Source organism: Monodon monoceros, unplaced genomic scaffold (assembly GCF_005190385.1).
Source record: "Monodon monoceros isolate NGI ecotype Baffin Bay Population unplaced genomic scaffold, NGI_Narwhal_1 Super_Scaffold_7, whole genome shotgun sequence".
Classification (NCBI taxonomy): Eukaryota; Metazoa; Chordata; class Mammalia; order Artiodactyla; family Monodontidae; genus Monodon; species Monodon monoceros.
In genome coordinates, this window is record NW_021703784.1 from 16,541,630 (window position 1) to 16,568,975 (window position 27,346).

Consider the following 27,346-nt stretch of genomic DNA (forward strand, 5'->3'; position numbering starts at 1 on the left):
GACGGAAATTTGCAACGTTTTGTTTCCAGGCCAGTTGCACTCGGCGTACCGGGCAGGGGAGCCTCCTAGGGAGATTCTCGTCGTCTGGTTGATGTAGCGATTGCTATAAACATTCCTAATAAAGGTGTACGGGAAGCTAGACCCACCCCCGGAGCCGGAGCCCCTGTGCGCCAGGGGCCCGGGAGAACACTTTTTCCTTGATCCCGGGGAACCGAAAACGAATTTTAACATAAACATATTTGCATACGCCCCTCCCCCTGGCCCCGCCCCTAGGTGGCGCGGGCGCGCCGCCGAAGCCAGCGTCAGGGGGCGGGGTGGGGGAGGGGGTGAGTCCTCCGAGAGCCGGGTTCGGCTCGCGGCGATGTGATTGGTCGGTCTGGACTCCTCCTCCAGCGCATGTCATTAGCATTTCATTAGTTGTCCGCTTGGGCTCGGGAGGAAGCCACCGCCGCCAGTCTGAGGCAGGTGCCCGACATGGCGAGTGCTGTGCTGCCGAGCGGACCCCAGTGTGCGGCGGCGGCGGTGGCGGCGGCGCCTCCCGGTCTCAGACTCCGGCTTCTGCTGTTGCTCCTCTCTGCCGCGGCACTGATCCCCACAGGTAGGTGTGGGCACCGGCCGGTTGGCCCCCGAAATCTCCTAAGGCACCCCAGTGGCCGTAGCCATGGAGGGGGGAAACGTTTCCATGACAACCTTCCCCCACTTCCTAAATCCAAATCGAGGGAGTGTGGAGAGGAAACTCAGGGCTGAGAATGGAAGGGGTTGAGGGGATCGGTAAATCTCCTCTCCCTTGCCCAGCTCGCTGTGAATTAGAGCTCGTAGGGATGGCTGCACCCACACCTTTTCTCCCCGGCTTGGCGCGGGGCGCGGAGTGGAGTGAGAATGTGGGGCCCGGGGGCTAGAGAATATAGGGGAAGGGGGTGGATCGCAAGCACCCCCCCCAAACCTTCCGGACCCTCCCTAACTCGCTGTTGTCCCCGTAACTTGCAGGTCCTCCCGCTTCCCCGGGCTGCCCATTCGCCCCCACCTCTCCAGCAGGCCCCCCATTCCCCATCCCCGAAACCTCCCCATGGCTGACTAGCGGCCCCCTCCAGCGCGATTCCTCACTGGTCCACAGGACATCTCCAGATTTGTCTGATCGCTCCTGCTTTCCCCGCGCTCTGCCTTTCTCCCCTGTCCACGAACAGCTCGCCCCTCGTGTCTCCTTCCAGCCGGATCGCGGCCCCTCCGCCCCCACCGCCCCCTCCGCCCGGCTGCGGGTCTCCTTGGCCGGGCTCCAGGCAGGGAAAGTTCCCCGGGCCCGGCCCCACGGGGGGGCGGTTGTTGTCGCCGCCTCTGCGGGAAGAAGCCAGGAACCCGTAGCCCGCCTGACCCACAGCGTCCTCCGCCGCGAGTGGGGACCCCGGATTTCCAGGCTGCCTGTCATTTTCGGCAGCTCGGGGGTGGTGGAGGGAGCGTTCGCGGCCTCTGCGGCCAGGCGGGCACCCTCCGGGCCTCCGGGCGTCCCCTGCGTGCAGAGCTGTCTTGGGAATTTGCCCAGGGGCGGCTCTGCGCGCCCCGCTCCTTCCCTGAAGATGCGGAGCACTCGGCTGAAGCACGCTGTTTGGCTGACCGTGTGCCGGGCGCGTTGGCGCGGTCGGGAAAGAAGAGGGCAGTGTTTGCTTTTGCTAACAAAAGGGAGCTGGAGCTCTTCCCCAGCGGAGAGCCCGGCCGTGCTGCACCCTGCCTCCCCTTCCCACCACCGCCGCGCTTGCTGGCCGCGCGGCGTCCCAGCGCCCCTGGCCGCCTGCTGCGGGCTGGGAGCAGGGAGCCGGGACTCCAAGGCGCAGGGCCGCGGGGGGCGGGGAGGTGCAGGAGGGGATGCAGCAGGACTCGGCGCCTGCAAAGCCCCTCCTCGCAGCTCGGAAGCCGCAGGACCCGCGAGCAACAAGTGGCGGAGGACACCGAGAGCTCAGCCCCCACCTGCGGAGCCCCCGACCCGGGCGGGTGCAGCGCCGGGGCCACCGTGCCGCTCCCGGGGTGCCTCTCCGCTTGGGCTGTGCCTTTTGTTTACACGCTAGAGGACACACAGTTACATAAACACCGCAGGAGACACGCTGTAGGAAATGGGGAGATCTGGGGGTGCTAGCTTTGGATTTGGGGGGATGCCGGGGTGGTTGCTTTCCCCTCACTCCTCAAGACAGGCTTGCAAGGGAGCTCGACTTGAGGAACCTATCGGGGATCCATAGAGGTGGGAATCTGGCGGCAGCTTCAGTTCCAGAGCTGAGGATTTTTTCTTCCATGCCACTGCCTCCGGATGTTGTTTATGTGTTTTTGCACTGTGAATTCTTAATTTATGAGTTACGAGATAATTGGGTTCAGCCGATACCGGTGTGGTTACAACTTCATTTCGGGTGATGTCTCTGACTCGATGGGTTCAATGAAATGTTCCTGAAAGAGATCCCTGGTTCTGCTGCATTGTAAAAAGCGCCAGTGTCGGTTAAACGTGAGCGTTACAGGCTCGGTAACTGGCGCATAACAGAGGCAACAATACACTTGTATTGGCTGCAAAAAAAAAAAAAAAAAAAAAAAAGGCGGGGAGGGGACAAGCGCTGGTCGGGATATTGTCTTTGGACTAAAAATGGGAGCCGTGCAATGCCGCTTGCCAGCAGAACAGCATCAGATTATACCTCCTCTGTCCAGCCTGCTCATTGAAGGCTCCGGGTAGTAGCAACAGTACTGTATTTGTAACTATCTCGCGGTAAGAAGTTGCCTTCCCAGCGAGGGCTATATGCTGACTTAGAAAGGAGCGGTCTGGAACTCAACCGTGCATGTCAAAGCTACAAGAAAATTCTGTTGCCAGTTGCCATGGAAGCAGCTTCCTGCTCCTGTGTACATCCCTGTTTGTACGCTGTTATCAGATTGTGTTCAAATTAGAAAGTAATTGGGTTTGATTTGTAGTGAGGGGGTGAGGCGCCTTTCTTTAAATCTTTCTTTTTTTCTTTTAATGCGTTTTTTGGTGCTGAGTTTGAGAAGGGGTCTTGGCCTAGCCCCCAGGTCCTAGTCCCGGAGAGTAGATTTCAGGTGGGGACGAGGGGACTTCTCTTCTTTACTCCTCTTAGTTTAAGCTTTCTCAGAGACCTCCAGTTCCTACTCCCAGGATTAAAGAAACCTGTTGGCGTTGCCTTTTAACTTCATAAGGCTTGTTTCATTTACAGCCTTGCTGGAATAGCCATCAAGGGCCATTGTGCAGTGGGTCCAGGTTCTGTCTTCCCCTGTAACTGAATCCATTTATCCTCTGGAGAAAATCTCTCATCCCTCCTGTGGTGTTTGGATGAAATGGATGTTAATGAAATGCAGCTAAAATGGGCTTGTCAAAGCTCACTCCTCAGTGTAAATCACGCCCGTTTAGTTTGGGATGCTTGCATGATGTTGTTTCTGACCCCCAGTGAACCTGTGGTTGATCACCCTCCTCTTACATTTTCAGCAGTAGAGAGGATGGCAAATGGATGGGGATGTGTGGTGGTGCTGGGAAGCCCAGGAACTGAGTTTTTGCTTGTCGTGGCCTGTTGGGGCTTGTGTACTGGGGAGAGGGACTTTACAAAAGTGCCGCCCTGCTATTGTCGCCTTTCCCTGCATCAAATCCAATAGCTGCGGGAGGGACTTGCACTTGTCTGTGATAGCTTTGATAAAATGTCCCTCATTTAATGCCACTTTATATTTACAGTGTGTCACTGGAGACGCACAAGGCTTCATTTAGTGACTTGTGTGACGAGACAAGCTTGCATTATTTGCCTGGGACATTTTGGAGGAACAAGAGACCCATTGAGCAATCTTTTGAAATGAACAAATACGAAAAAAGGGGGGAATAAAAGAGCAGGCAGTTCTCCGGAACAAAGAGCTTTATTCATATGGATGTTGTACATGCTTTATCCAGTTTTCCCAATGGCCCTCCTGGTAAAGGCGAGTGGGACAGGGAAGAAGCCAAGGCAGGACACTGGCGCTTCCTCTCTTTTTTCCTGACTTCATATTCTTATCTGACTTTGCCCTCGACTCCCTGGACTCCCTGCCTGCTCTGCTCAGCTTGCTCGGCTCCCTCTAAAACCCCAGAAGGTAATGGGTTCCTGGGTCTAAAAAGGAGATTTTGAAATCCTTTCTCCCAGCTCTGAATTACAGCGGAAGAAAGTGCTAGTAGCTACCTGTTGAGATGGATGGTCTTTGGCAGATATATCGGTTGAATGGAAAGAGATGTCACTTTTCTGTGACATGTGTCAGGAAGTGGTTGACAGTGAATGTCAAATGGGTAAGAGGTCTTGCAATTATAATATTAGCCTTACTATTTATTTTTAAAGAAATGCTGTGAAAACTAAAATCCAAAATTTTCATGATCATGAATGGTGCTCTTGGAGTTTTCAGTGACTTTTGCCCACACCTGGTACATTTTGGCCTTATTATACATAAGTGAATTTTTATTATTCCTTGGCCTATATTGCTAAGTGATTTTCAGGCTTTAAAAACTTGATAATATTGCTGTGAATATAAACTCAATCTCTCAGTTTCTGTATGTGACATATTAATGCTTAATTGGCCACTTAGAATTTACATTTTAAAAATGGTTTTGTGTGTGCCTGTGTGTTTAACGGAAGGCCCATTTTTATGCAGGGGGATCTCTTAAATTGCACCAAACTAATCAATGTTATGATTTGAATGGAAATTTACCAGTATATAAAGAAATTTTATAAAAAATAAATCCAAAGGATTCAAATGTTATATCTCTTTCTTGGGAAGAATAGTACTGACCATCATGCTGGGCATTTTCAACTGAAAATCCAGCATAGAAAGGAGAAATCACACAGCGACATCTGTTGCAGAATTGAAAATTTGCTGCTTCTAGTTGCAAGCAATTAGTCCCATATACGCACCTAATGGTATCAGCCTGTGTGTGTGTGTGTGTGTGTGTGTTTGTGTACTCACACAAATATGTATGTATCCACATCCATATATGTATATATATGGACGTATACAGAAGCTCAGCCAGTGTTCGTAGTCACATTTAAAATTATTTAATAGAAAATATAACATTTTAATGCAAAGTTCTTTTTCTTAATATCACCTGTTGAGGAACTAGAGATTCTTATAATCATGGAATTTTTGAAAGGGGAAGGATATTAGAAATCATGTGGCAACGTCTCATTATTTTGCAGTGAGGCAGCCACAGCCCAGAGAGGGAGGGACCGTGCTTACCGCTGAACTGAGGCTGAGTTAGCTGTGCTTCCAGGATAGGGAGCTGGTCTCCGGAGAGCCAGCCAGTGAAGCTTCTCTTCCACCTCCCAGCAGGGATGCCCAGTAAGGGATATGCATCGTGGGTAGATGGTATCTTGGGTAGGAAGAGTTTGTATTCTGAAGGCAGCAAGAGTAATTATTGCTCTACGTAATAAACCGATGGATCAGAGGTGTGACCTCTGGGAAGAAAGGACCGGTTTTTGTTAAGGTTGTCTTTAGTGTTGACAAATCATTCTGAAACCTCTGGACGTCATGTGGCAGCCACACGTGAATGTTGTTGTCCAAAGCACTTGAGTAGAGGAGAGCTCTGGATGTGTGTCCCGGTCGTTTAAGTCAGATGCGTGAAAACTAGGCTTCACAGAAGCACAGAAGCCTCAGCTTTAGACTTTTAACCTTTCGTTTTGTCATTTCAAGGAGTCCTATTAACAGGAGAACTGGTTCCACATAACTAAAGAAAAAAGGAAGGGTCCTTAAGTCAAGAACAAAAACACATCTTGATTTTCTTACCAGGTACTTGTCCCTTTCCGTTAAGGCTGGGAGAAAGCTCAGAATAATTTTTTTTCTTAAAGAAAAAATTATTTTATTGTTGCAAGATGACCCTTTTTTTTTAACATCGATCATATTTTCTTTATTTTTTCACTTTATTATGGAAAATCTCAATTATACACAAATGTAGAGAGAATGCCATAATTAACCCTCTTTGCAGATCATCAGGTTTGGTACTTATCCACCCATGGTCCATTACCTTCTGTACACCTTCTCCCCTTCCCAGATTATTTTAAACAAATCCTGGACATCCTATCATTTCTTCCATAAATTACTTTAGAATGAATTTCTGTAAGATACAGCTCTTCCTCTACGCCCATAATCACAGTATCATTAGCTGCGTGTACATTTTATCCACTGGTATACAGATTTTTATCCTACTCTTGCTTTACCCAGGAAGGTAGCGTGAAGGCTTGTTACAATGGGTAGAAGCTGAGGCGGGAGATAGAAAAGCCGGAGCATGATTACTGCCTGCACTGAGGAGACCTTTTCCTGTGGTTTGGTTTATTTTGAGCAAGGTTTTGTTTGGAACGGATAAGATGAGTTTTATTGTGTAAATATGGTTGTGTAAATATGCAGTAATTGTAGCTAATTCCTCAGTGGCGAGCTGTGGAAAACACCCTTGGTGAGATTGGCCATTTCTGGATGTGCTCATAATGAATACTCTCCATAGGAGGACTTCTGTAGGAAAGGCTAGTTTACTTTGATGGCTGTGAGGTACCCTCATTCGGAATATTTTCCTCTAAATGTCTCCGTGGTATGAGTGCCTTTGCGTTTTGTAAATATATGGCTTCAAAGAAAAAGATGTCTTTTCCCATTTCTAATTGGCTAAGTATTAATTTCAGCCTGTATTCTGTAACTGAAGTGATCAGAAAATGCCTTTGGTGTGGGAAACCCATACGGAGCTGTAAGTTTTGGGGCCTTATTTTTGTAGGATGGGGGTGCGGGGTGGTAGGAAGAGAAACTGTTACTCTTTTTTACTTTTCAGTATTTGCCCCATTAATTTAAAGTGTGAATTTTTAATTTCAGCTAGAAATGTTAGAATGCTTCAGTGTTAATTTCGGAACTTCTTTGGTTTCTCGGAAAATAGGTTGGTTCCATTTTCCAGGGTTCCTGAAATGTGAGGTTTTGTGTGTGTGTGTGTGTGTGTGTGTGTGTGTGTGTGTGTCTGTGTGTCTGTCTTTTAAGAAGTTCCTTCTCAAATGTATCTAACGTGGACTATAAATCTGAAGCATTGGGGTTTTTGGTTTCTAGCCAAACAAGTAATTACACATGAGATGGTTTTGAGAGTTCCAAGCAGCCCTGGCCAAGGAAAAACCCGCCTCCTGTGCCCCTATTCTGAGCTGGCCACGGCACCAGAAAAGCACAAAGGAATGTCTACATTTAGGGTTTGGGGAGCGCCACCAAAATCGAATAAAAAGCCTTTGTTTGGAAACCATCAATGAAGGAAGGAACCCACTGGAATGTTTGTAATTACAAGTGGCACCTCCTTGTTTAAATTTCAGAAGCCACAGTTTCTTTTTCAGAGATTTAAATTGCAGGCTGTAGCCAGCAGCTGCTGTTGTGGTTAATGGGCACTTTCTCTTTGAAGATCTTCCCGTGCTGGTTCTCAAAAGCTTTGGAGCAGTTGGCCTTGAACTAGGGTTAGAAGAAAGGGAGATGGAGGTATTTATATACATGCACAGCAGAAGTGATGTGTGGCCTTTATTATTACTCAAAAGAGGAGCTTGGTGGTAAGGTTTTGAGAAAACTGAGCACTAAGAAAAAAAAAAAAAAATCTCTTATGACTGACAGGTGTCTTGAATGGGGTGATTATCTTACGAGAAATGTGGGGTGGGGAAAAGTTTTTCTTTTAGTAGGTGCTTTACTGGAACGTAGTCATTTGACCCACCATTTTGATCTAGATATTTCAGAAATGTTAAATAGCCTTGAAATGAAAGTGCTCTGTTTCATATTTAAATGCTACTCAGTGTTTGATGTTGATATTCTAGTGGCATGGACTTTTAAAAATGCCTAGAATAAGTGGCTTGCTCTTGGCAGTCTTCCTTGGTAAGGTAGGCATTCTAAATCCTCTTGAGCCATCCAGCACTAGACGGCAGTGTCAAGTTGGAATTGTTATGAGGTCCCTGGAGGGGGTGGGGAGGAATCTCCCTAAAAACAAAGGGCTCCTGGGCCCCATCTCTCCCATTGTCTGTACCATATCTCCACTTGGCTAGGAATAATCTAGAAGTTAACATGTCAGAAATTGAACCTTTCATCTTAGATCTCAACTTTTCACAAAGTCTCCATTATTGCACGTGACACCATTGTCATCCCGGTCTCCAAGGTCCTGAAATTTGGAGTCTTTTTTTCCCCTCCTTAGCTTTCACCCTTGGACTGAAATAAAATGGGGCTGATTATTTCCCCACAACATTCTCTGGAAGCCTCAACGTCCTCTCCAAACCATGTTTTACTAAGCAGAAGCTCCCTAGCCAATTCCCCCGATCCCAGGCTCTCTGAGTCAGAATTTAAGTCCTCCTACCACAGCTGTAATTCTTTCCTGGACAGGATCAGGACACTGCCCTTGCAGAAAACCTAATCTCAAATTCTTGCTCCTTGCACCAGATTCAAAATCCACATTGTTTTGTCTTAAGGTTGTTCCTTCCTCAATTGCTTTCTCACTCCTTCTCTAATTGCCCTCATTTCTTATTACTTTTCAGCCCAATCCCGATGAGACTGGAACACTGATGACTCTCCAGTGAAACCGAGGAAGAAAGTGGTTTCCCCTGATCAGTCTTCAGCTGGTTGCCTTTGCATAAAACTGCTCTCTGATCGGTTTTCCTCTTAACTGTTTTGGTTTATAATTGTAGGACGGCTGAATCTCCTTGCCCACCTTGAGAATAAACATCTTTCCTTTGCATCTTTCAGTTTAACTAACACGTGCTTATCTAAAATATATGCCCACACAGACATTTCCTTTTTCTGCTTTACAGGTGTATGCATGTCTTTCTTTCCAGTAAGCCACAAGGTATAGATATTATTGCCATTATTTTAATGAAATTTTAAACCCTAGAATGCTGAAAGTGTATTGTGCCTATTTGGTAGTACGTGTTGGAATACAGGCATTTACTATAGCATGAAAATAGTGTAACTGAATTCACAAATTACAAGCTGGCAAAGTAAGACTTTGGGGCAAAATGTTAAGCCTTGAGGAGTTGGAGACTTTGGAAGGGTCAGAGTCAGAGAGCCTTGTCTGGAGCTGCTGACTTGGCATACATGAGATCAGCCCCTCTGAAGATGCTCCAAAAGATGCAACCTTAGAGGAGCATTTGGTGCTCATGTTTTCGGTGCATCAGTTGCTAAGAAGTACTACCCGGGAAGCCAGAAGGAAGTGCACTAAAACCCAGGTCTTTATTAGCTAACACTTTAAATAGCATTGACTTGGGGAGCAGTGCTGTCTCACTAAACACAGGCATCTCTCCCATTGTGGCAGATCGCATTTTAGTTGATTACATAGAGGGTGAATTGTTACTGGCTTAAGAAAATAAATGAAATCTTTGTTTCTCAGTCTAACTGCTAAACTTGTTATCTGAAGGATCTTTTCAAAGCCTTTATCTGGTACTAATATCTGCCATGTTTCTTCTCTTATTTTTTTCCTCGTCTGGCATCCTTCCCCTGCAGAGTTCAGTTTTTGCTACTGGAAGGTTATGCAGCACGATAATTCAGTGGTATGAACACTTGATTATCATGGAGTATTTGGGGGCGGTCTTGGGGGAAAAGGTTGTATGTCAAAGGTGGTATGTATTTGGCTCTTTGCTGATTATCAGCCTGGGATAAGCCAAGCCATGCAGAAGTTACTGCACATAATCAGCTTCTGAATAGAAGAGGAACCCTGCTTCATTTCTCTTGCAGAAACCCTTACTTAAACAATGAAAACTTCAAAGATAGGGAGAAAAAAAAAAGTTAATTCAGTACTAAATTACTGCTCAAATGGTTTTATCTCTTAAAAGGTTCAAATAGAGATTAGCTTAAATGACACTGAACTTCACATTTCCTTGTGCATATCTTGTGTGCACACGTCATTGTGAAGAGACCTCTTGTCTCCTTTCTTTTAGTTTTGTTAGTAATCACATGAATGTTAGTTGCTGTTTGTTTCCCTTTCCTGAAGCAAATCTCTCCATCTCTGGGCCAGCTTGGCAAGCAGAATACCCGGTCTAGATTACAGAACAGCGTAAACCTAGTGCTTTGCTTAAGAGCTAAAAACAACAAAAACAACCTACCTTACAGGGTGTTAAAAATAAAATAAGATCATATGTATGAATGTCCTTGAGAAGGAAGTATTTTATATATATGGCTTTCATTAAAACAGCCACGGTTTAGTGATGGGGGTTATGTTTCTGACTACTACTACTGCTAATCACGTTTGTAAATCCCTCACACGTTTGAGAATATTGAAAAATTCTGTGCTGAAAGGATTAATTCAGGATGTACTCAACTGTCTCTAAGGTGAAACTGAAGAATAAAGTGGCAGTAAGATTAAGATCCTACCCGGAGTTGAATGTTTTTTGGAAGTAAATGGAATTATCCAGTCACCTTGGAGAAATAGACAGTGATTATAATCTCAAGTTTCTGGGCCTTTTAACACAGACAGGACTTTATGATTTTACTTACCCCTTATATTTTATATACTATATTTAAATCAAGTACTTGTATTTCTGCAGCTAACCCATAAGGCACTTGGAAGGAAAATGAGAATTTAAAAGTTATTGTTAAATCAAGTGTCTGCTTTTATACCAGGCATTGTGTTTGGTGCAGTTACAGTTGGGTGGGTTGATTCCTGAGGGATACAGTTGGTTTTCTCAACTTTTACTTTGAAAACTCTCAAAACGGCAGGAAAGTTGAAAGTATAACAAATGCTTGTACACCCCTTACTTAGATTCATCAACTGTCAGCATTTTGCCCATTTGTTTTATCTCTAGCTCTCTAAACAATGTATCCACACATGTCTTTTTGTTTTTTTCTGATCCATGTGAAAGCAAGTTGCAGGCATAGTGACACGTCACCCTTGAATACTTCAGCACCAGACTCCTGAGATAGGGACATCTTCTCCCACAACCTCATTACATTCAAGAAATTTAATATTCACCAATATTATTTAATGTCTAGTCCGTATTCAAAGTTCCCCAATTTTCCCAGTAATATTCTTTATCTATCTGTGTTTCTTTGTCTTCCCTGATCTAGACTCCACTGGAGATCACACATTGGATATGGTTTTCATATCTCTTTTTCTTTTAATCTAGAACCATTCCCTTGCCCTCCACTTTTTTTTGTTTGTTTGTTTGTTAAGGTTCTTTTAAGGAGTGTGTGTGTGGGATGTCTTTCATGGTGTTGACATTTTGTTGAGTCCAGATCTACAGCTTTGTGGAATGTCCCACGTTCTACAGTTTGTTTGCTTGTTTCCTCCTAGTTTGATTCAGACTGTAATCATAGGCAGGAACATGGCACAGCTGATGTTGCCACCTTTTAACATCGCATCAAGAGCAACATAATAGCAGTTTGTCCTAATTTTAGCAGTGGCAAGTCTGATCCCTTTGCTGTAGGTTTAGTACTTGGTTGATGTGGATTTACAGATGTCTCCACTTTTGTCCCTTTGTCATTAATAAGTAATTTGTGGGATATTTTGAGATTGAAGATCCTGTTCTCAAACACTTCATCTAGTGCTTTTAGCAGCATTGATAAACCTTGTCTGAATCAAATATTACACCAGTGTTTATAAAATTGTGCTTTTTCTAATTGTCATTCCCCTGTATTGGGCAGAGGCCTTCTTGAATAAAGAAGAGCTTGCCTTTCCCCCCATCCTCTCCTTTTTATTTGAAAATCACAATGGACTCATACATTTAGAAATGTTTCAGTGTGATAATATTTCTTTACCGTCAAATTTGGCTAAAGGGAACCCCTTCAGTCTGGCTCTTGTATCCTTTTGACATAGCTCTGTTAATTTTTAAGTTCTTTCTTATTTTATGTCACAAGAAGACGTCTAAGCTCACCTTGTATTTTCCCTGCTCCAGATCTGGAATCAGCTATTTCTGCAAGAAGCTGTGGTTCCCTTCAGTGGGCAACTGGTATTTAGATACCAAAGAGTTGTGCTCATTGCGGTTGACTTGTTTCAGTGGACAGAACTAGGAGATTACATGTATATTTATTATTATATGAATAAATTTATTGATATTTATATATATCTGAATACATTTAGAATTTATACTTATTCACTTAAATCATGATTTCATACTGATGTCTTCAATTCTATTGTAAATCTAAGGTTCTTTCTCCCCTTTTCTCATTCCTTATTTGTACTTTTTTCCCCCACAGTGAGAACCTTGATTCCCAGCCATATCAGTGTCTTATAATTAATGCAAAAAATAGATTTGGAATTACTCCACAGAGAATACTGTAGACAACAAAACTGTCAAGTGAAGCTCAAGATTTTCGCCATTCTTTTTTGCCTTTAAAATAGATCCAGTGAAGGTTGACGGTCAGAGTACTGTGTTCACAAGTTCACAAATTAGTGCCTTGTGTGTGTGTGTTATCAGTGAGATGTATACTAAGGATCATTAATTTCTGTTTCTATTCAGTTTTAGTGTTTTACCTATCCTTGTTGATTTAAGTTTATATGTCGAGCATGTAAATCATTACCATGGCTCAAAAATCAAAACTATGTAAAGAAGTGTCACTCCCTTCCCTGTACTTCCTGGCCCATTCCCACCCACCTTCCTGTAGTAGCCAATTTCATTCCTTTCTCATGTATCTTTCCTATTTTTCCTTTGAAAAAATAATAGGTAGTGTTTCTGTTTTCATACTTTTCCATAAACCGTGTTAACATCTGCCTATAATGTCTTTTTTTTTTTTTTTGGCGGTATGCGGGCCTCTCACTGTTGTGGCCTCTCCCGTTGCGGAGCACAGGCTCCGGACGCGCAGGCTCAGCGGCCATGGCTCACGGACCCAGCCGCTCCGCGGCATGTGGGATCTTCCCAGACCGGGGCGCGAACCCGTGTCCCCTGCATCGGCAGGCGGATTCTCAACCACTGCGCCACCAGGGAAGCCCCACCGTGTTCTTTACTTAACCAAAGTAAATGTGTCCTAGATACGCCACGCTCTCTCAGCCTTTTTGTATGTCACCTCCTCCTCCTGAAGCATGCTTATCTAGATGGCTGATTCCTACATATCTTTCGAGATCCAGCTCCCAATTTCTCAAGGAAACTTACATGACCTCTCAGGTGGGTTAGGTGCCTTTTCTTTGTGCCCCTCTTCTGTACTTCCTTAGGGGCTTTCCCAGACTTATCTTCTTTCTTCCTGTTAAACATCTTTCTCCAAATTACCCCAGGTTCCCTCTCTATACCTGTGCATTTCGTACTTGTCAAACTTGTTTTCACCAACAGAAATGCCCCATCCTCTGGTCTTCTATATCAGCATGTTTCAATCCTGTGCGTACATAAGACCCAAGTCCAGTGCTTCTTTTTCAAATCTTAATGTACTTTCCAGCCTGAATGTAATATTTTCCTTTCAACTTCTTTTACAATTTCTCTAGCCATCCCATGATATTTAACACTTCTTACATTACCATATGTTGACATGTGTCCATAGGTAGGTGTCTCCTAGCCTTTCTACAGGAGGGACTACTGCTTATTCATCTTTGTATCCTTAACAGCATGAAGTTAATGCCCTACACATAGTATGTGTTCAGTAAACATTTGTTAAAGCAATGAATGAATTGGAAATTAGGTCTCCACTGCCCATGAAATCATCAGCATAAATGTGAACAGAGAACATGGTGATGATAATTCAGTCTTGAAAAGCAGTATAAAGATGCATCACTCCAAAGGTCGTTTATTCACTCACCATTTTCCTGTTACACAATCTGATTTCCAATACGTATATAGCCTATCTTTTCTCATTTGTCATGAATACTGGTAGTTGGGGTTTAGAATTTGCACGAGGCCTTTGTGTATGAATTTAATTTAGTGGTTGTCTAGTTATCAGCTTTTAGAACTGTAATTCTTAGTAAACTTTGTTTGTTCTCTCTTAATAGATGAAGGGCTGTCACTATCTGATGTTTTCATAGCCTGAAGGACTGACTTCTAGCGTGTTTGATCATACTTGGTTGTTGGGTAGTCGTTGGAGAGATTTAGATACCAGTAAGTAAGAGAACCTCTTTCCATTTACTTAATCACTGTACAGTCCTGGTATGGCTGGACTTTGTGTCATTGCCAGGGCCATACTGGCACGTTAGAGTTGAAGCAACAAACCAAGAAACTTCTCTCTGAGGCCATCTGCCCCTCTTCCCCTCAGTTTTCATGAGAGCCTTGTCTTAAAACGGATATATTCTCAGGAGAGGCATGGTACACATAGGAAAATTTAAACCTCAGGGTAACAGTTTTCCTTGTACAGTAATAAAGATATATGTGGAGTCTGTGGCTTCAGGATCAAAAAATAGATCACAGCTGTTGGATCAAACATGAGAAATGGCTTGTTGCTGTGTGTTTTAAAAAAATGAGATGGGTAGGGCAGTCTGTTTTGTGGAGATGCTTCCACTATTTGTGTGACTGGATAGTTGGTGCTAAATAAGACTGTGGCAAAACTAAGCTTATAAAGTTAATTGCCTACAACTGATCTAGTTTTAAACAGAAAGAAGATTTCCTGTTGTTCTTCCATGGAAGGTGGGAGAGATTTCATATGCAGGCGGAGGGAGAGAGAGTTTGCTAATGTTACCTTTTAATTTAGGAGAAGTTTGGAGTTTGTTCTTTCCTGTGAATATAGAGGTGGAACCCACTCTAACCAGAGTTTATTGCTGTAATATTTTGTAAATGCATTTGTGACAGTGATAAATCTGACCTTGTCGAGGCGTTTTTGAAGGGGAGGGGTGGCTAGCCTTTTTCTCACTGTCATAAGTGATGTCTGCTCAATAACTCTTAACTACCTGACAGTATTGGGAGGGGAGGAGGACCTCTCATAACTTGTCTTTATGGCCTATTTCTAAAGTGTTTCCTTCGTATTCACATCCATCCATTTAGACTTCTCTTCTCCCTGCCTAAGGCATGCATCCAGCCTAGGCTGTGTTTGGTGCTTTAAATTATGGGGAATCATAGCATTTTATCGATGCTTCCCTTGTAGCTATACAGCTCTCTATTGTCTTAGGTTACACAGCTTGCATTTCTTAGGCATCGTGTGTGGATTATTGCAATTAGTTGAGGTTTTGAGTGGAATGACATATCTTCCTTGATTTTGTGCCATGTGCCATCTTCTCTTTCTTGGTAGACGCTTTTTCAGAGATTGCCTTCTTAAGAAATCTTCAAGGCAGAGGAATTAAACCCTTCCTTTCCACTATAAATCTTGGTAAATATATCTTTATCAGTGTGACCTACTGTCAAGTAAATAATGATGTGATAGCGATGTTCACAAAAAATTATATCTTTGAAATACACATTTTGTCAGTGTGTTAATATATAATATATGATTGGTATTATCCAAGAAAAGGAAAAGATTAGTAAGTCAGTTTCTTCTAGAATTAGGTGGCTAATGCTTCAAGCATTCTAGTTAAAAACAATTGCTTCTAGGTCCTGTTGGCAGCATTGCTTATTTCATTATTCTGGTCATTTGCATGCAAACAAGTTGATGATTCTTTAGATAACCACCATGTTCAGTCTTCTTTTCCTCTTGAAATGTTATTCCTCCAGCATTGTATTCCATTCATGCAATAGCATGAATCTGGTGCAAAAAGAATTTCAGGCTAAAGAAGTAGCAGAACTTTTCTTCACCTTTATTTTTTTAACCAAAAATGATGTTTCAGTTTTATATTAATTTAGCCATGATGACATCCCTTTATCCTTGTTTCATAAGGTGAGTGCATACAGAATTATGCTTTAATAGAATATTTTTCAAGGTCTTAGGATATTTTTAAATGAGGTCATCACCTTCAAGATTTTGGCCTGAACTTTCCATGAACTAAAGGAGGAAGAAAAGGATAGACTAAAAAAAAAAAGATGAATATATAATCTACTTATAATGGAATAACTGATGAGAGTTAAATTCATTTTATAACATTTATCTGGTGCTAGTTCCCAGAGCACTGTACCATTTCAGCAAGATAAGTTCCACATTTATACGTTGGATCTCTATAGGAGGCCCTTTGAAAAAGTGTTATACTCTTTTAAAAAAAGGTTTGAAAACCACAGATCTAAACAGAATGAGTCCTTCAGGTTCAAAACAACAAGGCTGGAGAGAATGAGCCCTGGTTCCTGAGATCACATCCGTGCTGAGGCCAAAGTCATAGGCAGTAACAAGGAATGCTCATCTACCTCATCTTTCCTTTCCTCATATTGTCTTTGGGGTCCCCGAAGGTGTGACTGTGCCCACAGCAGAGGACTGGATAAGGAGCTGAGATTTCAGATCACTGTCATCTCTGTCTTTCTATCAGAGGGATATAAAGAAGGGAGCTAACATGGAGTTGGAGTGTAGAAGGCTTTTCATTTAAATGAAGTCTCGAAAACACAGGGAAGATTTCCACCCAGAAAGAGGTGAGGAGAGAGGACATTCCAGGTTGAAGGAGAACCACATGAGTAAAGGCTTACAGGTAGGAAAGCTAAAATGGCATGTGAGAGATGGGATTAGCAAAAGATAACTGGGGGCCAGATTGTGGAAAAACTTTGAAAGCCAAATTTAGATTTAATTCTGGATGTCATTGGGAACTATTGAAGGGATTTTGAACAGGGAAGTAATGTCAGATTGGTGCTCTAGGACTATGAATCTGGCAATGGTTTGTGATCAGATTAGAAATGAGAGATCGGTTAGGGGTATAATAGTTCAGGTATGACTTTATGAAAACTTGAATTAGGGCAGTGGAGGAAGAATGGAGGTGGAATTGACTGGAGAATGGGGATTGAGGGAAAATAAAGACTAGAAACGAAGGCAGGCTTTGGTTTGGAACTTGAGTGGCTTAGGAGAGGGGCTGTTCCAATGAACAGAAACCAGAATATCATGGTGGGCTTAGTAAGGGAAGACAGTGAGCTTGGTTTTGGACATGTTAAACTTGAGCTACCATTAGAACATAGTAGAAGTGTTCAGAAGGTCATTTGAAATGTGATACTCGAGTTTAGGAGAGAGGCTGAGAGTAGAGCTAGAGATACAGATTTGAAAGTCATCTGTAAAGAGTTCATAGCTGATTCTACATGAGGCATTGATTCAGTTACTTATTTGATACACATGTACTGAGATGCCCGATGTGTGCCATTGTGTTAGGTGCTGGAGAGGAGTGTATGAGGGATCCTGAAGAGGGTCATAGAGGTAGAACCTTAAGGGAGGTTTGTTTTTAATTTTTTTAATTTTTAATTTTTTTGTGGTACGCGGGCCTCTCACTGTTGTCGCCTCTCCGGTTGCGGAGCACAGGCCCCGGATGCGCAGGCTCAGCGGCCATGGCTCACGGGCCCAGCCGCTCCGCGGCATGTGGGATCCTCCCAGACCGGGGCACGAGCCCGTGTCCCCTGCATCGGCAGGCGGACTCCCAACCACTGTGCCACCAGGGAAGCCCAAGGGAGGTCTGTTTTTAGCGGACAGGATAAGGAACTGTGATGAACTAGTCAGGACTAATCAGAGGACTGGAGATTAATGCTGTGGAAGGGGGAAGGAGTTGTAGGCGGGGTTGATGCGGGTTGGAAGTCTGTTAACTAAGTTGCTGAAGAGTCTTGAAGCAGTAAGGATTGTCTTGAAAGTGAATGAACTCTGGGGAGGAGGTTGTATAAGAATGAAATTAGGTAACTTAGCCAGTCACACAGCTAGGCTGTTGGAACACTTATTTGATTCCCGATTCCAGGTTTTTGGACTGGAAGTACTCCAGTGAGTCTGGTTCTCATTGTAGCACACTGGTACACCACACTGTCCCTTACCACTCATTGTATAGGGGACTGTGAGAGCCTGTTCAGTCTGTCCGTAGGACTTCGAAGGTTTAATTACGATTCTAGAGGTTGATGTTGAATAAAAAGCACATTAACGAACCTCACAGTTGTCCTTGTATTTCACGTAATGAATGACAGCTTTGGCAGGCTTAAGCATGGAGGCAGGATGGATGGAAGCTGTTTTTCTGGAAGTGTGCTTCTTTAACAACCACCATCAGAGAACAAAAACAAATCCTAGTGCAGGGCGGGAAGCCCTTTCAGGATGGCAGGAAGAATCTAGGTCAGCTTAACGGCAACTCCTATTTTTTTAGGTAGATGAATGTTTGCTACCCTGGCTTTCAACAAGCTGTGTGAAGTCCAGAAGGACTGGGCATGGTTCCTTAGTGCATGTTAGTCAGCAGGGGGTCACGAATTAAATTGATGTGTGGGAGCATTTTGATTTACATTTGACTAGTGTGAGTGTAGCTCAGGCCAATATGGCAGTCTGCTGAGTTGTAGTCTGCATTTCCTTAACTCTTCCACGTAAAAGGTAAATCCTTGTGGAATTTTTGCACGTTACCTTTAGGACCTGACAAGTCTCCTCCTATAGGTAGAATGATCAGAATGGAACTCAGTTGAGCAGTGGAGCGCTGAAACTTTCCAGCCATGTGTCTCCAGTGCTTTTCAGTAGACCTTTCTGTGATGATGGAAGGATTCTGTATCTGTGCCATCCAGTAGTGTAGCCACTAGCCATATGTGACTATTGAGTGCTTGAAATGTGGTTCGTGTAACTGAGGAGCTGAATTTTTAATTCTCTTTAATTTTAATTAACTTAAATTTAAATAGCCCCATATGGCTAGTGGCTACCATGTTGGACAGCATAGCTCTAGACTAAAAAGTAAGAAGCCAAATTCTCATGCTTATCATTATTGGAAGAGGGGTTGGGTGAGGGTGTTGACTTCATGCCAAATTCAGTAGATTTGTATTGAATCTTGGACTCAGCTACTGTGGGTCTCCAAATTGTGCATTTTTCTCTACTCTCTCTTGCTTTTCATACCTAAAAGCTTCTAGAATATCTTAATTTTTCTTTCTTCATGCCAAATTCAGTAGATTTGTATTGAATCTTGGACTCAGCTACTGTGGGTCTCCAAATTGTGCATTTTTCTCTACTCTCTCTTGCTTTTCATACCTAAAAGCTTCTAGAATATCTTAATTTTTCTTTCTTCATTTGAAGAATTATCCCTTTTGGCCCTAGAGGGATATAGCTCATCTAGTGCACAGATTAATAGCTCTAGCTTTGTCCTTAGAAAGCTAAATCTTGGAGGTTACTGTTACATGACTGTACTGCCGTATGCCAATTCACATTGTTATCTTTTCTTTTTTTTTTTTTGGTTGATGCCGAAAGTGAGTGAAATGTGAAAAAAACGTTCTTCATTTTAAATAGTTTTGACTGCCAGGTTAATGCGACTCTTAAGTGGAGTTTCATGAGATCTGGCCATAGTAACTGCTTTTAACTTGATTTAAAGTTCTTAAACATTCTGAATTGCTTCACCTAATCTTTTTATACTGACATACAATTTTCAGGCTCTTTTTTATTTTCAAATCCATAACTGACAGCTGCTCAACACCTCATTCAAATAGTTTTAAGAGTTTTAGAGAAAAGTTGGGACAGGCTGGATTTACTGACATCAGTTGGATTGAGATATTGTGGATTTAAAGATGATAGAGAAGGAGAAAGAAAAATATGAAATAATGATTGCATGTTCACTGCTTGCCCAATGACGGTGATTTGAAGCCTAATAACCAGCAAAACTGAGAGATAGCAGAAGGACATTGGCATTCACTTTCAAAACTTAACATAAGGAATGAATATTCCATTTGGAAGCAAATTTTTCATGTGTGGTCCCATTCGTTTTATGACATTTTAAAGAATACTGATGCACAGAAATGCATGTATACCAAAAACTTACTACAAACTTTTTCTTGAAATATATTCTACAGATTCTGAGACTGTAAACTCCCAGAAGGAGTGAACTCTTTAGGGGAATCTGTGATGTCTAGTGCACAGCCAGTATTTTTCAAGTGAAATTGACCATTTTATAGAAGAAACAAGATCGTGAGATCTCCCACCTTTACTTCCCGTGACAAATGGAACCTACTCCATGACTCAACTCAGGAAGGCTCTGTGCTATAGTGAATATAAAGAAGCTATAGGGTGTAGTGTTTGTCCAAGAGTTAAAATTAATGTGACTATAAATTTTATCCTCAGCCTTTTAATGCCTTTTGAGTAAACGCTGCATGCCTATCTGTGTGGGTGTGGGTGTGGGTATGTGTATCCCCTACTATGTGCTGGACACCGTGATAAGTACTAGATTTACAAAGATGAATTTTATAGGGTTTCTTTCCTTCAGAGATTTATATTTTAGGTTCTTGTGCAGGAGATAGTGAAAATAACAATGCTACGTGCTTAGACCCATAATAGACATCGTTTGGGAGTGTTACAGAAGAAGGAGGAGTACCTACACACAGTATGGAGACTTAGCATCAGGAAAGACTTTCAGGGGGCCCTTGAGTTGGGACTTGAAAGATTGGTAGGAGAGAGCCATACAGATGGTATTAGGAGTTTTTCCAGGTAGAGAGATAACATGTGGACAGATGTGGAAGCCTAAAAAGCATGGGGGATTCTGGGAATTGCAAATCGTTTGGCATGGCAGGGGGAAAAAGCCTTTGAGGATGCAGCAAAAGGCGAAGCTGGGGAAGGTACATGGGAGTCAGATCATGAAGGATCAACTTAGTGTTGAGGAGGAGCTGAAGCTTTATCCCAAGGAGGGTGTCAGTAGCAGGTGGGGAGAATCCAACTGGCTGTGTGTGGAATGGATTGGGGAGATTAGAAACCAGAGGTCAGAGAGCATTTAAGGAGAAGCTGAGGGGGAGTAGCTGGGATTACGAGGGCCTTAGCTGAGGTATCTGATGTGTAGTTTGGGAGGAGTTGCTTTCAGGATATATCGAAGAGGGAAGAATTTCAAGACTGAATGAGGAGTGAGAAGAGGGCGAGTCTAGATCAAGTTCTGGCTTGGCCACCTAGGTGAGTGATAGGTACACTAGTCAAGACAGAGTTTAGAAGGTGGACAAGATTGGGGATTGAAGATGATGTGCGTAGCTTCTGAGATGGCTGTGGCATGTCCAGGTGGAGGTATCTAGCAGCCCTCTCCAGTACTCAGTGGAGCCATGGCTATGATGAGCTCTCCTAAGAAGAATGTATACACTGGGTAAGGAGAGAAGAGGCGTTCCAGGATAGAACTTGAGGGAACATTAACAGTTAAAGATAGAGAGAAGATGATGAACCAGGGGCAGGAATGAAGAAGGAACTGTCAAATTTTGAGGAAAACCAGCAAAGACTTTTGTCTTGGGATCCAAGAGAGAAGAGAGTTCTAAGAAGGAGGGAAAAACACTGTCAAATGCTACAGCGAGGTCAGATTAGATAAAGGAGGCTGTTCGTGGACACGGCACTTAGGCATATAAAGGGGAGCTCGGCCTAACAATTTTAGTGCTGGGTGAGTGTGGAAACCAGATGGCAGTGGCTGGGGCAAATGGGGAGTGCAGAATAGGAGGTGGGAGAATAGACACGTTTTTTAAAATTTATTTAATTTATTTATTTTTTGGCTGTGTTGGGTCTTCGTTGCTGTGCGCGGGCTTTCTCTAGTTGTGGTGAGCGGGGGCTACTCTTCTTTGCGGTGCTCGGGCTTCTCATGGCGGTGGCTCCTCTTGTTACAGAACACGGGCTCTAGGCGCATGGACTTCAGTAGTTGTGGCACGTGGGCTCAGTAGTTGTGGCTCGCGGGCTCTAGAGCGCAGGCTCAGTAGTTGTGGCGCACGGGCTTAGTTGCTCCGCGGCATGTAGGACCTTCCCGGACCAGGGCTTGAACCCGTGTCCCCTGCATTGGCAGGCGGACTCTTAACCACTGCGCCACCAGGGAAGCCCTGACATGTGTTTTAAGAGAGGTAGCTGATGAAGTTAGGGCGAGGGAGGAGGAAATGGAAATAAAGAGATGTAGGAATGAGGGAAATTTAAAAATATGTATACTTTAAATTAGGGAGATTTGATAAGGTTTATATAAAAACCAGAGGGAGATTGAAGATGAAGAAGTGAGAGTTGATCACTGAAGGAGTGAGGGCTGTGAAGAAGGCCAGGCGGGGGGCATTGGCTTGGAGAGGAGGAGGGAGAGAGACAGTTTTTCTTCTGAGATGGAGGTAATGGGAAAGGCCTTGAGAAGAAGGATGGGTGTAAGCTGGACTGTATGTGGGAGGGCTGAGGACCCAAGAGACAAAGATTCTCCTTGGGAAAGTTGGAGCCCATGTTGTACCTGCTGACGCTGGATGTGATACCCACCAGGGTTCTTGGCCTTCCCCAATCAATAGAAATTGACTAGAGCCCAGACAGGAAGTTCAGGCAGGGCTCTACTGGGGCTCCTGCAGCTGCAGGAGGGAGCAAAAACAAGTAACAGGTTCCCTTTCTAGCTCCCAAGGCAGGGTGAGCGGGTTTCTTATATGGGGTGAGGGTAGGGGTGTGTCCAGGGGTAGGGCCAGAGGGGTAGCTTAGGTGGTTTGCGGACCCTTTGGTGGTGTTGAGTACAGGGGGCATGTACAGTACCCTGCTTTTGCTACTGACATCGTTTTTGCTCTAGTTCTTCGGAAGTGGCAGTTGGGGTTTTTGGCCTTTTTGTATCTCATCCAGAATTTGCCCCAACTGCGCATGCAAGCAGTTATTTTTAGTCCCTTATAGTTTCTTTGTATTTTCTTGCTCGAGGAGACGTTTGTCCAAGTGCAAGCACTGCAGCAAAGGGTCCCAGGTCCTAGGTCCCAGCCTGTCTCAGATGGAGCTGGAGGGAGAAAGGGGGAAGGTTTGAAAATACCTGCCCACTGTGGGAACTCAGAAGATTGTGGAGAGCACCTGGCTAAGGTTGGAAACCTCACATTGCAGTGACCTGACCGTAATCCCCCTGGCCTTGCCTCGGCAGCAGACGGAGTGCTCCTCTTTCCCAGATGGACGCTTTACTACCGAGGGGTCCTTGATTCTTTCTTCCCTTTTAGAGGGGCGGCAGGTCAGTATGTCACGGACATTGAGAGCCAAAGCGACTTCAGAGATCTACAGACTAGTCTCCCCATCTTATAAATCAGGAAACTAAGGCTCAGAAAAGTGAAGTGATTTACTCAAGTAAATCGAAGGCCAAGACTTGAGCCCCAGACTCTGACCAGCAGCACGGGGCTCTTTTCTGTACCCTTGCTGCCTCCTCGATAAGGATTATGAATAAATTCCACGCATTGTAAATGTTCTTAATATCCTGTTTTGGACACTGGGAATCCAATGCCATTTTCTTCCTCTCTGCCAGGTTCAAGCAGGTATGACTATACTCTCAGCTACTAAAAATAATTAGGCTTATCTATTTTTTTCCTAAGTGGGGGTGATGTTTGGTTAGATGAGAATATTATTTGGGACTTGTAAAAAGGTAGAGCTTAATTGGTGAAATGTTTGAAATTTCTAGTCTTAGCAACTGTCTAATTTGAAAGGTAGGTGGATTTATTCATTCATGCATATATTCATTTAAGTTTCAATTATTCCATATTTCTAGAGTAAGTACCTGCTAGGCGCCAGGCATTGTGATGATGTAGTAGTGCGAATTCCCATATCTGTCCAAACGTCTGTTGAGAGTTAGCTCTCATATTATACCTTCCTCATCTAAGTTAGCAAGTTTAATATCGGTAACTTGTGAATGCCTCTTTGGGATATGCCATCTCCAACCTTAGCCTAGAGGAGAACTAAGAAGCAGATAATAGATGTCTGTTGGATAAACACAGATTTGGCAGGAATGATTTAGTGAGGAGCAGGGGACCCTTAATTAATTACATTGTTTATAATACATTTTCTCCTTTGTTTCCAAGAATAAGAATTATTCAGCAATATGATTGATAAATAAAACATAAAAGGTCAGTTATGGTTGCCCTGGTAACTATATTTCTCAGTAAGTATTTTGTTTACCATGAAATGTGTCCTGGGTGATTTACTGTAAGTCAGACTCTGAATGTCATGACTTTTTGCATTTGCGTTTCTTATGCACTCATTTAGGAGTGACAGTTTTGTAGGGTTTTTTTTTTTTGGCGGTACGCGGGCCTCTCACTGCTGTGGCCTCTCCCATTGCGGAGCACAGGCTCCCGACGCGCAGGCTCAGCGGCCATGGCTCACGGCCCCAGCCGCTCCGCGGCATGTGGGATCTTCCCGGACCGGGGCACGAACCCGTGTCCCCTGCATCGGCAGGCGGACTCTCAACCACTGTGCCACCAGGGAAGCCCTGTAGGGGTTTTTTTGGGTTGGATTTTAAAGCTCTATGTGTGATGGCGATCCCTGTGTTCTTTTCCTTTTTCTGGAAGACAAACAGGAAGCATTACAGTGAATCTATCTGAGTCAAAGAAGAACTTCCAAGTCTAATGTGGGACTTAAGAGGATTTGAATGATTTGGGGGATACATGAAATCTCTTAAAACTAGAATATTTTCTGCAGAATGTAGACAAAGCGTATTTTCTAATAAGTGATCAGGAATGTGTTAAAACTTACCTTTTGATTTAATCCCCATGCAATTAATTTTAAGTAGAATAAATTATTCTTAAAAAAGTATTAAAGATGAAAATCAAAATAATTAAGCAATTAAAGCAATTGCTACCTTGAAGGTTTTTGGTGGTATGAATTAAAGTTAAGTGGATAATTAAAAGAAAAAAAGTTTAGCATATTCTATGACCCCAAACAAAAACCTACTTCAAGGAATTCAGCTTACAGAAATAGTTTAAATATATACACAGAAGGATGTAACTGCTGCATTGTTTTTAATGGCAAAAAAATTGGAAACAACCCAAATGTCCATCCGTAAGAGATTGGTTAAATAAATCGTGGTCTGTCCATATAATAGAATACTTTCTAGCCGTTAAAAAGAGTGATGTCCATCTATGTCTACTGACAGGAAAAGATTTTCAAGATATATGTCAGTAGGTTGCAAAAAAGCACCTTGCAGAACCCGGTGTATGTGGAATGATCCTATTTCTCTTAAACACTTATGTTTTATGTATAATTCATCTATAATGCATACTAGCTAATTAGAAGATTCATTTAAAATTTGGAGAATAAACATAAAGCTGTTAACAAAGGTTCTATCTGAAGAGTGGGATTATGAAGGACTTTAACTTTCTAAGTTATATTTGCAGGTTGTTTGAAATTTCTATAATGAATATGCGTTACCTTTGTAATTAGAAGAAAAAAACCACAAAGCCTACTGTTTAAAAGGTCTAAAAAAGAGTGTTGAAATGGATGCTGCATGTAAATATATTAGGCTTTGAAGAAACCTTATATTTACAGTTTATTTTTGGCTAGATACCTGGGACTCTGAAGAAGTGTTACTTTTATGTCTCTATACCCTTTATACTGACTGATATCTAGCTCTTTCCTAGGTATCTACCAGCTGTTTTGTTTTCTCACGTTTCATTCGCTTTCCAGAATATCTTTCTCCTTAGATTATCACTTTGCAAGGCAACCTGTTTTATTTCTCTTATTTAGTTGCTTTCGATTATGCTTTGATGGACTTTTGCTTTTTGTTAAAAGAATTTTTGGTGGCCCAAATACTGGATTTCTTTTAAAGTTATATAAACTCTGTATACCATGGAATTTAGGAATGGAATTTTTGGTCTTCAGGATTTCATCTGCTTGTGATTTGCTAGCTCCTGACTCTACTGTATCGCACCAAATATATAGGTTTCATTTTGTGTGTGTGTGTGTGTGTGTGTGTGTGTGTGTGTGTGTGTGTTTGATCCCAGTCTCTGCCTGGACCCCAATTGTATCAGCAGTCTGGAGAAGAGGCTTCTGTAGTACAATCAGTTTTTTTTTTTTTTTTTTTTTTTTTTGGAGAGGAGTCATCAATGCAAATACGATTAGGAAGAGAACGCACATGGGCCAGCCCTTGATTGCCTTTTTCAGTGTATAAGCTTAGTTTATTAGCACACAGAGTGGAGCAGAAACGGGTCACTATTTCAGACCCTTGCTGTGAGCGAGACTGCTTCAGTACAGTGACGATGTCTGTGAGGATAAAGCTGCACACTGAGGTAGACCTTAGGTCACAGTGCTGAAATTATGGGTATATTTTATGGATCTGGTGACATAATACAAATTTAGAAAACAGCTTAACATGTTTTATTTTCTCCCCTTCTGCCTTGGTTACATAGAGCTGGATAGGTAATTCCTTTTCTTGGAAATAACCATTGGATTCTTGTCCTTGGGAAGAGTATGAAAACATACTTTTAAAGAAGTTTTAGACAAGACGTTATTATACCATGGGTTAAGATTTAAGGAAGTGGTTTTCAAAAAAATTTTAGACCATGACCCATGCAACCATATACACAATAAATTACTATGTTTAGTGGCCCTTGCTTTTTTTAAGTATACTTTGATGTTTTTCTTCCTTTCCCTTTTCTGTCAATCCTAACCTATCCACTGTGTGCTTTCCACTGTAATCTATCCATTCCGTTTTGTATCCTATCTTACCCTACTGTACCTTGCTCTATTCTGCCGTATCCATTTCTAGTCTATTTCACTTAAGCAAATGCTGGGTGGGATCCATTAAATTTATTTTAAGATGACCGTTTGAAAATCATTGATGGGAAGGATGACAAATTGCAGTAAACAAAATTGCCAAAGGGCTTGGATGTTATATTTGTTTCTTGAGTGCTGTCTGCCTTTTTCCGTGCAAGTCAGTGTGTTAGCTCTCAGTTATGGTGTGTCCCCATGGCTTGTTTGCTAGTGTGATGGGTTGCCAAAATTAAGCTGCCTCATTTTGCGATATACGTAACTGTTGATTTCTAAGCCATCTTTATTCCAGGAGAGTTTTAACCAGGGAATCTTTATCATTCCTGATTCTCTTATCGTGTAAGTGTTGAGCAGTCCAAGTATGTAATGATGCTAATAAAGTCTGCATTTTCTCAGTGTGGATTATGCACGGCAGTGTTTAATTCTAGGACTGCTTTCTCCTACCACCCAGCATGTTTCTGGCCCCCTCCTGCTGCCATCTACTGATTTGCATAGAGAATACAAATCCATTGTAATATTGGGCTAAGCCTCTGGGCCTAAGCCTCAAAGGTGAGGTAAATATGCCTCTGAGGGAAAAGCAAACAAATATATCACCAATCCCCCCAGTATACTTAAAAACCGCATGGAAATGGCCTTGCATTATCTGGCCTTGGTCCTCTTTTATTATTGATAATTTAGTGTTGACTTTGCTCCTGAACAATTTTATAGCTGAATTTTAACCTTTGTTTTTCGATTATGTAACCAGAACATGTGTTACATTCTTGAAACTCTTGAGAGAGTACAGACACTCTATATGTCTTATATTTACTGTAGAAGCCAGCTCTGTGCTGGAACATAATTGATCCTTGATAAATATATTGATTTGATTTGAATGTGGATTGCATATTAAATACTGAGACTGGGTAATACTATAAGAATTTTAAACTTTACTGAGTGCTTACTCTGAGCACATAGTCATCTCATTGAGTTCTCACAACTGCTCTATGATTTGTCTAGTGATAATTTTGTTTGTTAC

At 42.8% G+C, this 27,346-nt stretch overlaps 1 protein-coding gene across 8 annotated transcripts in view; it reads left to right on the forward strand.

Annotated features, from left to right (window-relative positions):
• Positions 1-345: 345 nt before the first annotated feature.
• Positions 346-27,346, forward strand: part of CADM1 (cell adhesion molecule 1) — a 334,754-nt gene continuing 307,753 nt past the window's right edge. For 4 of the 8 annotated variants that reach the window (XM_029208168.1, XM_029208169.1, XM_029208171.1 and 1 more), the window contains exon 1: positions 346-598. In XM_029208168.1, coding sequence (XP_029064001.1) covers positions 475-598 — 124 coding nt within the window. In that variant the 5' untranslated portion in view covers positions 346-474. The remainder of the gene's footprint in view (positions 599-27,346) is intronic. The other 4 variants (XM_029208165.1, XM_029208166.1, XM_029208167.1 and 1 more) reach the window with 1 other exon arrangement.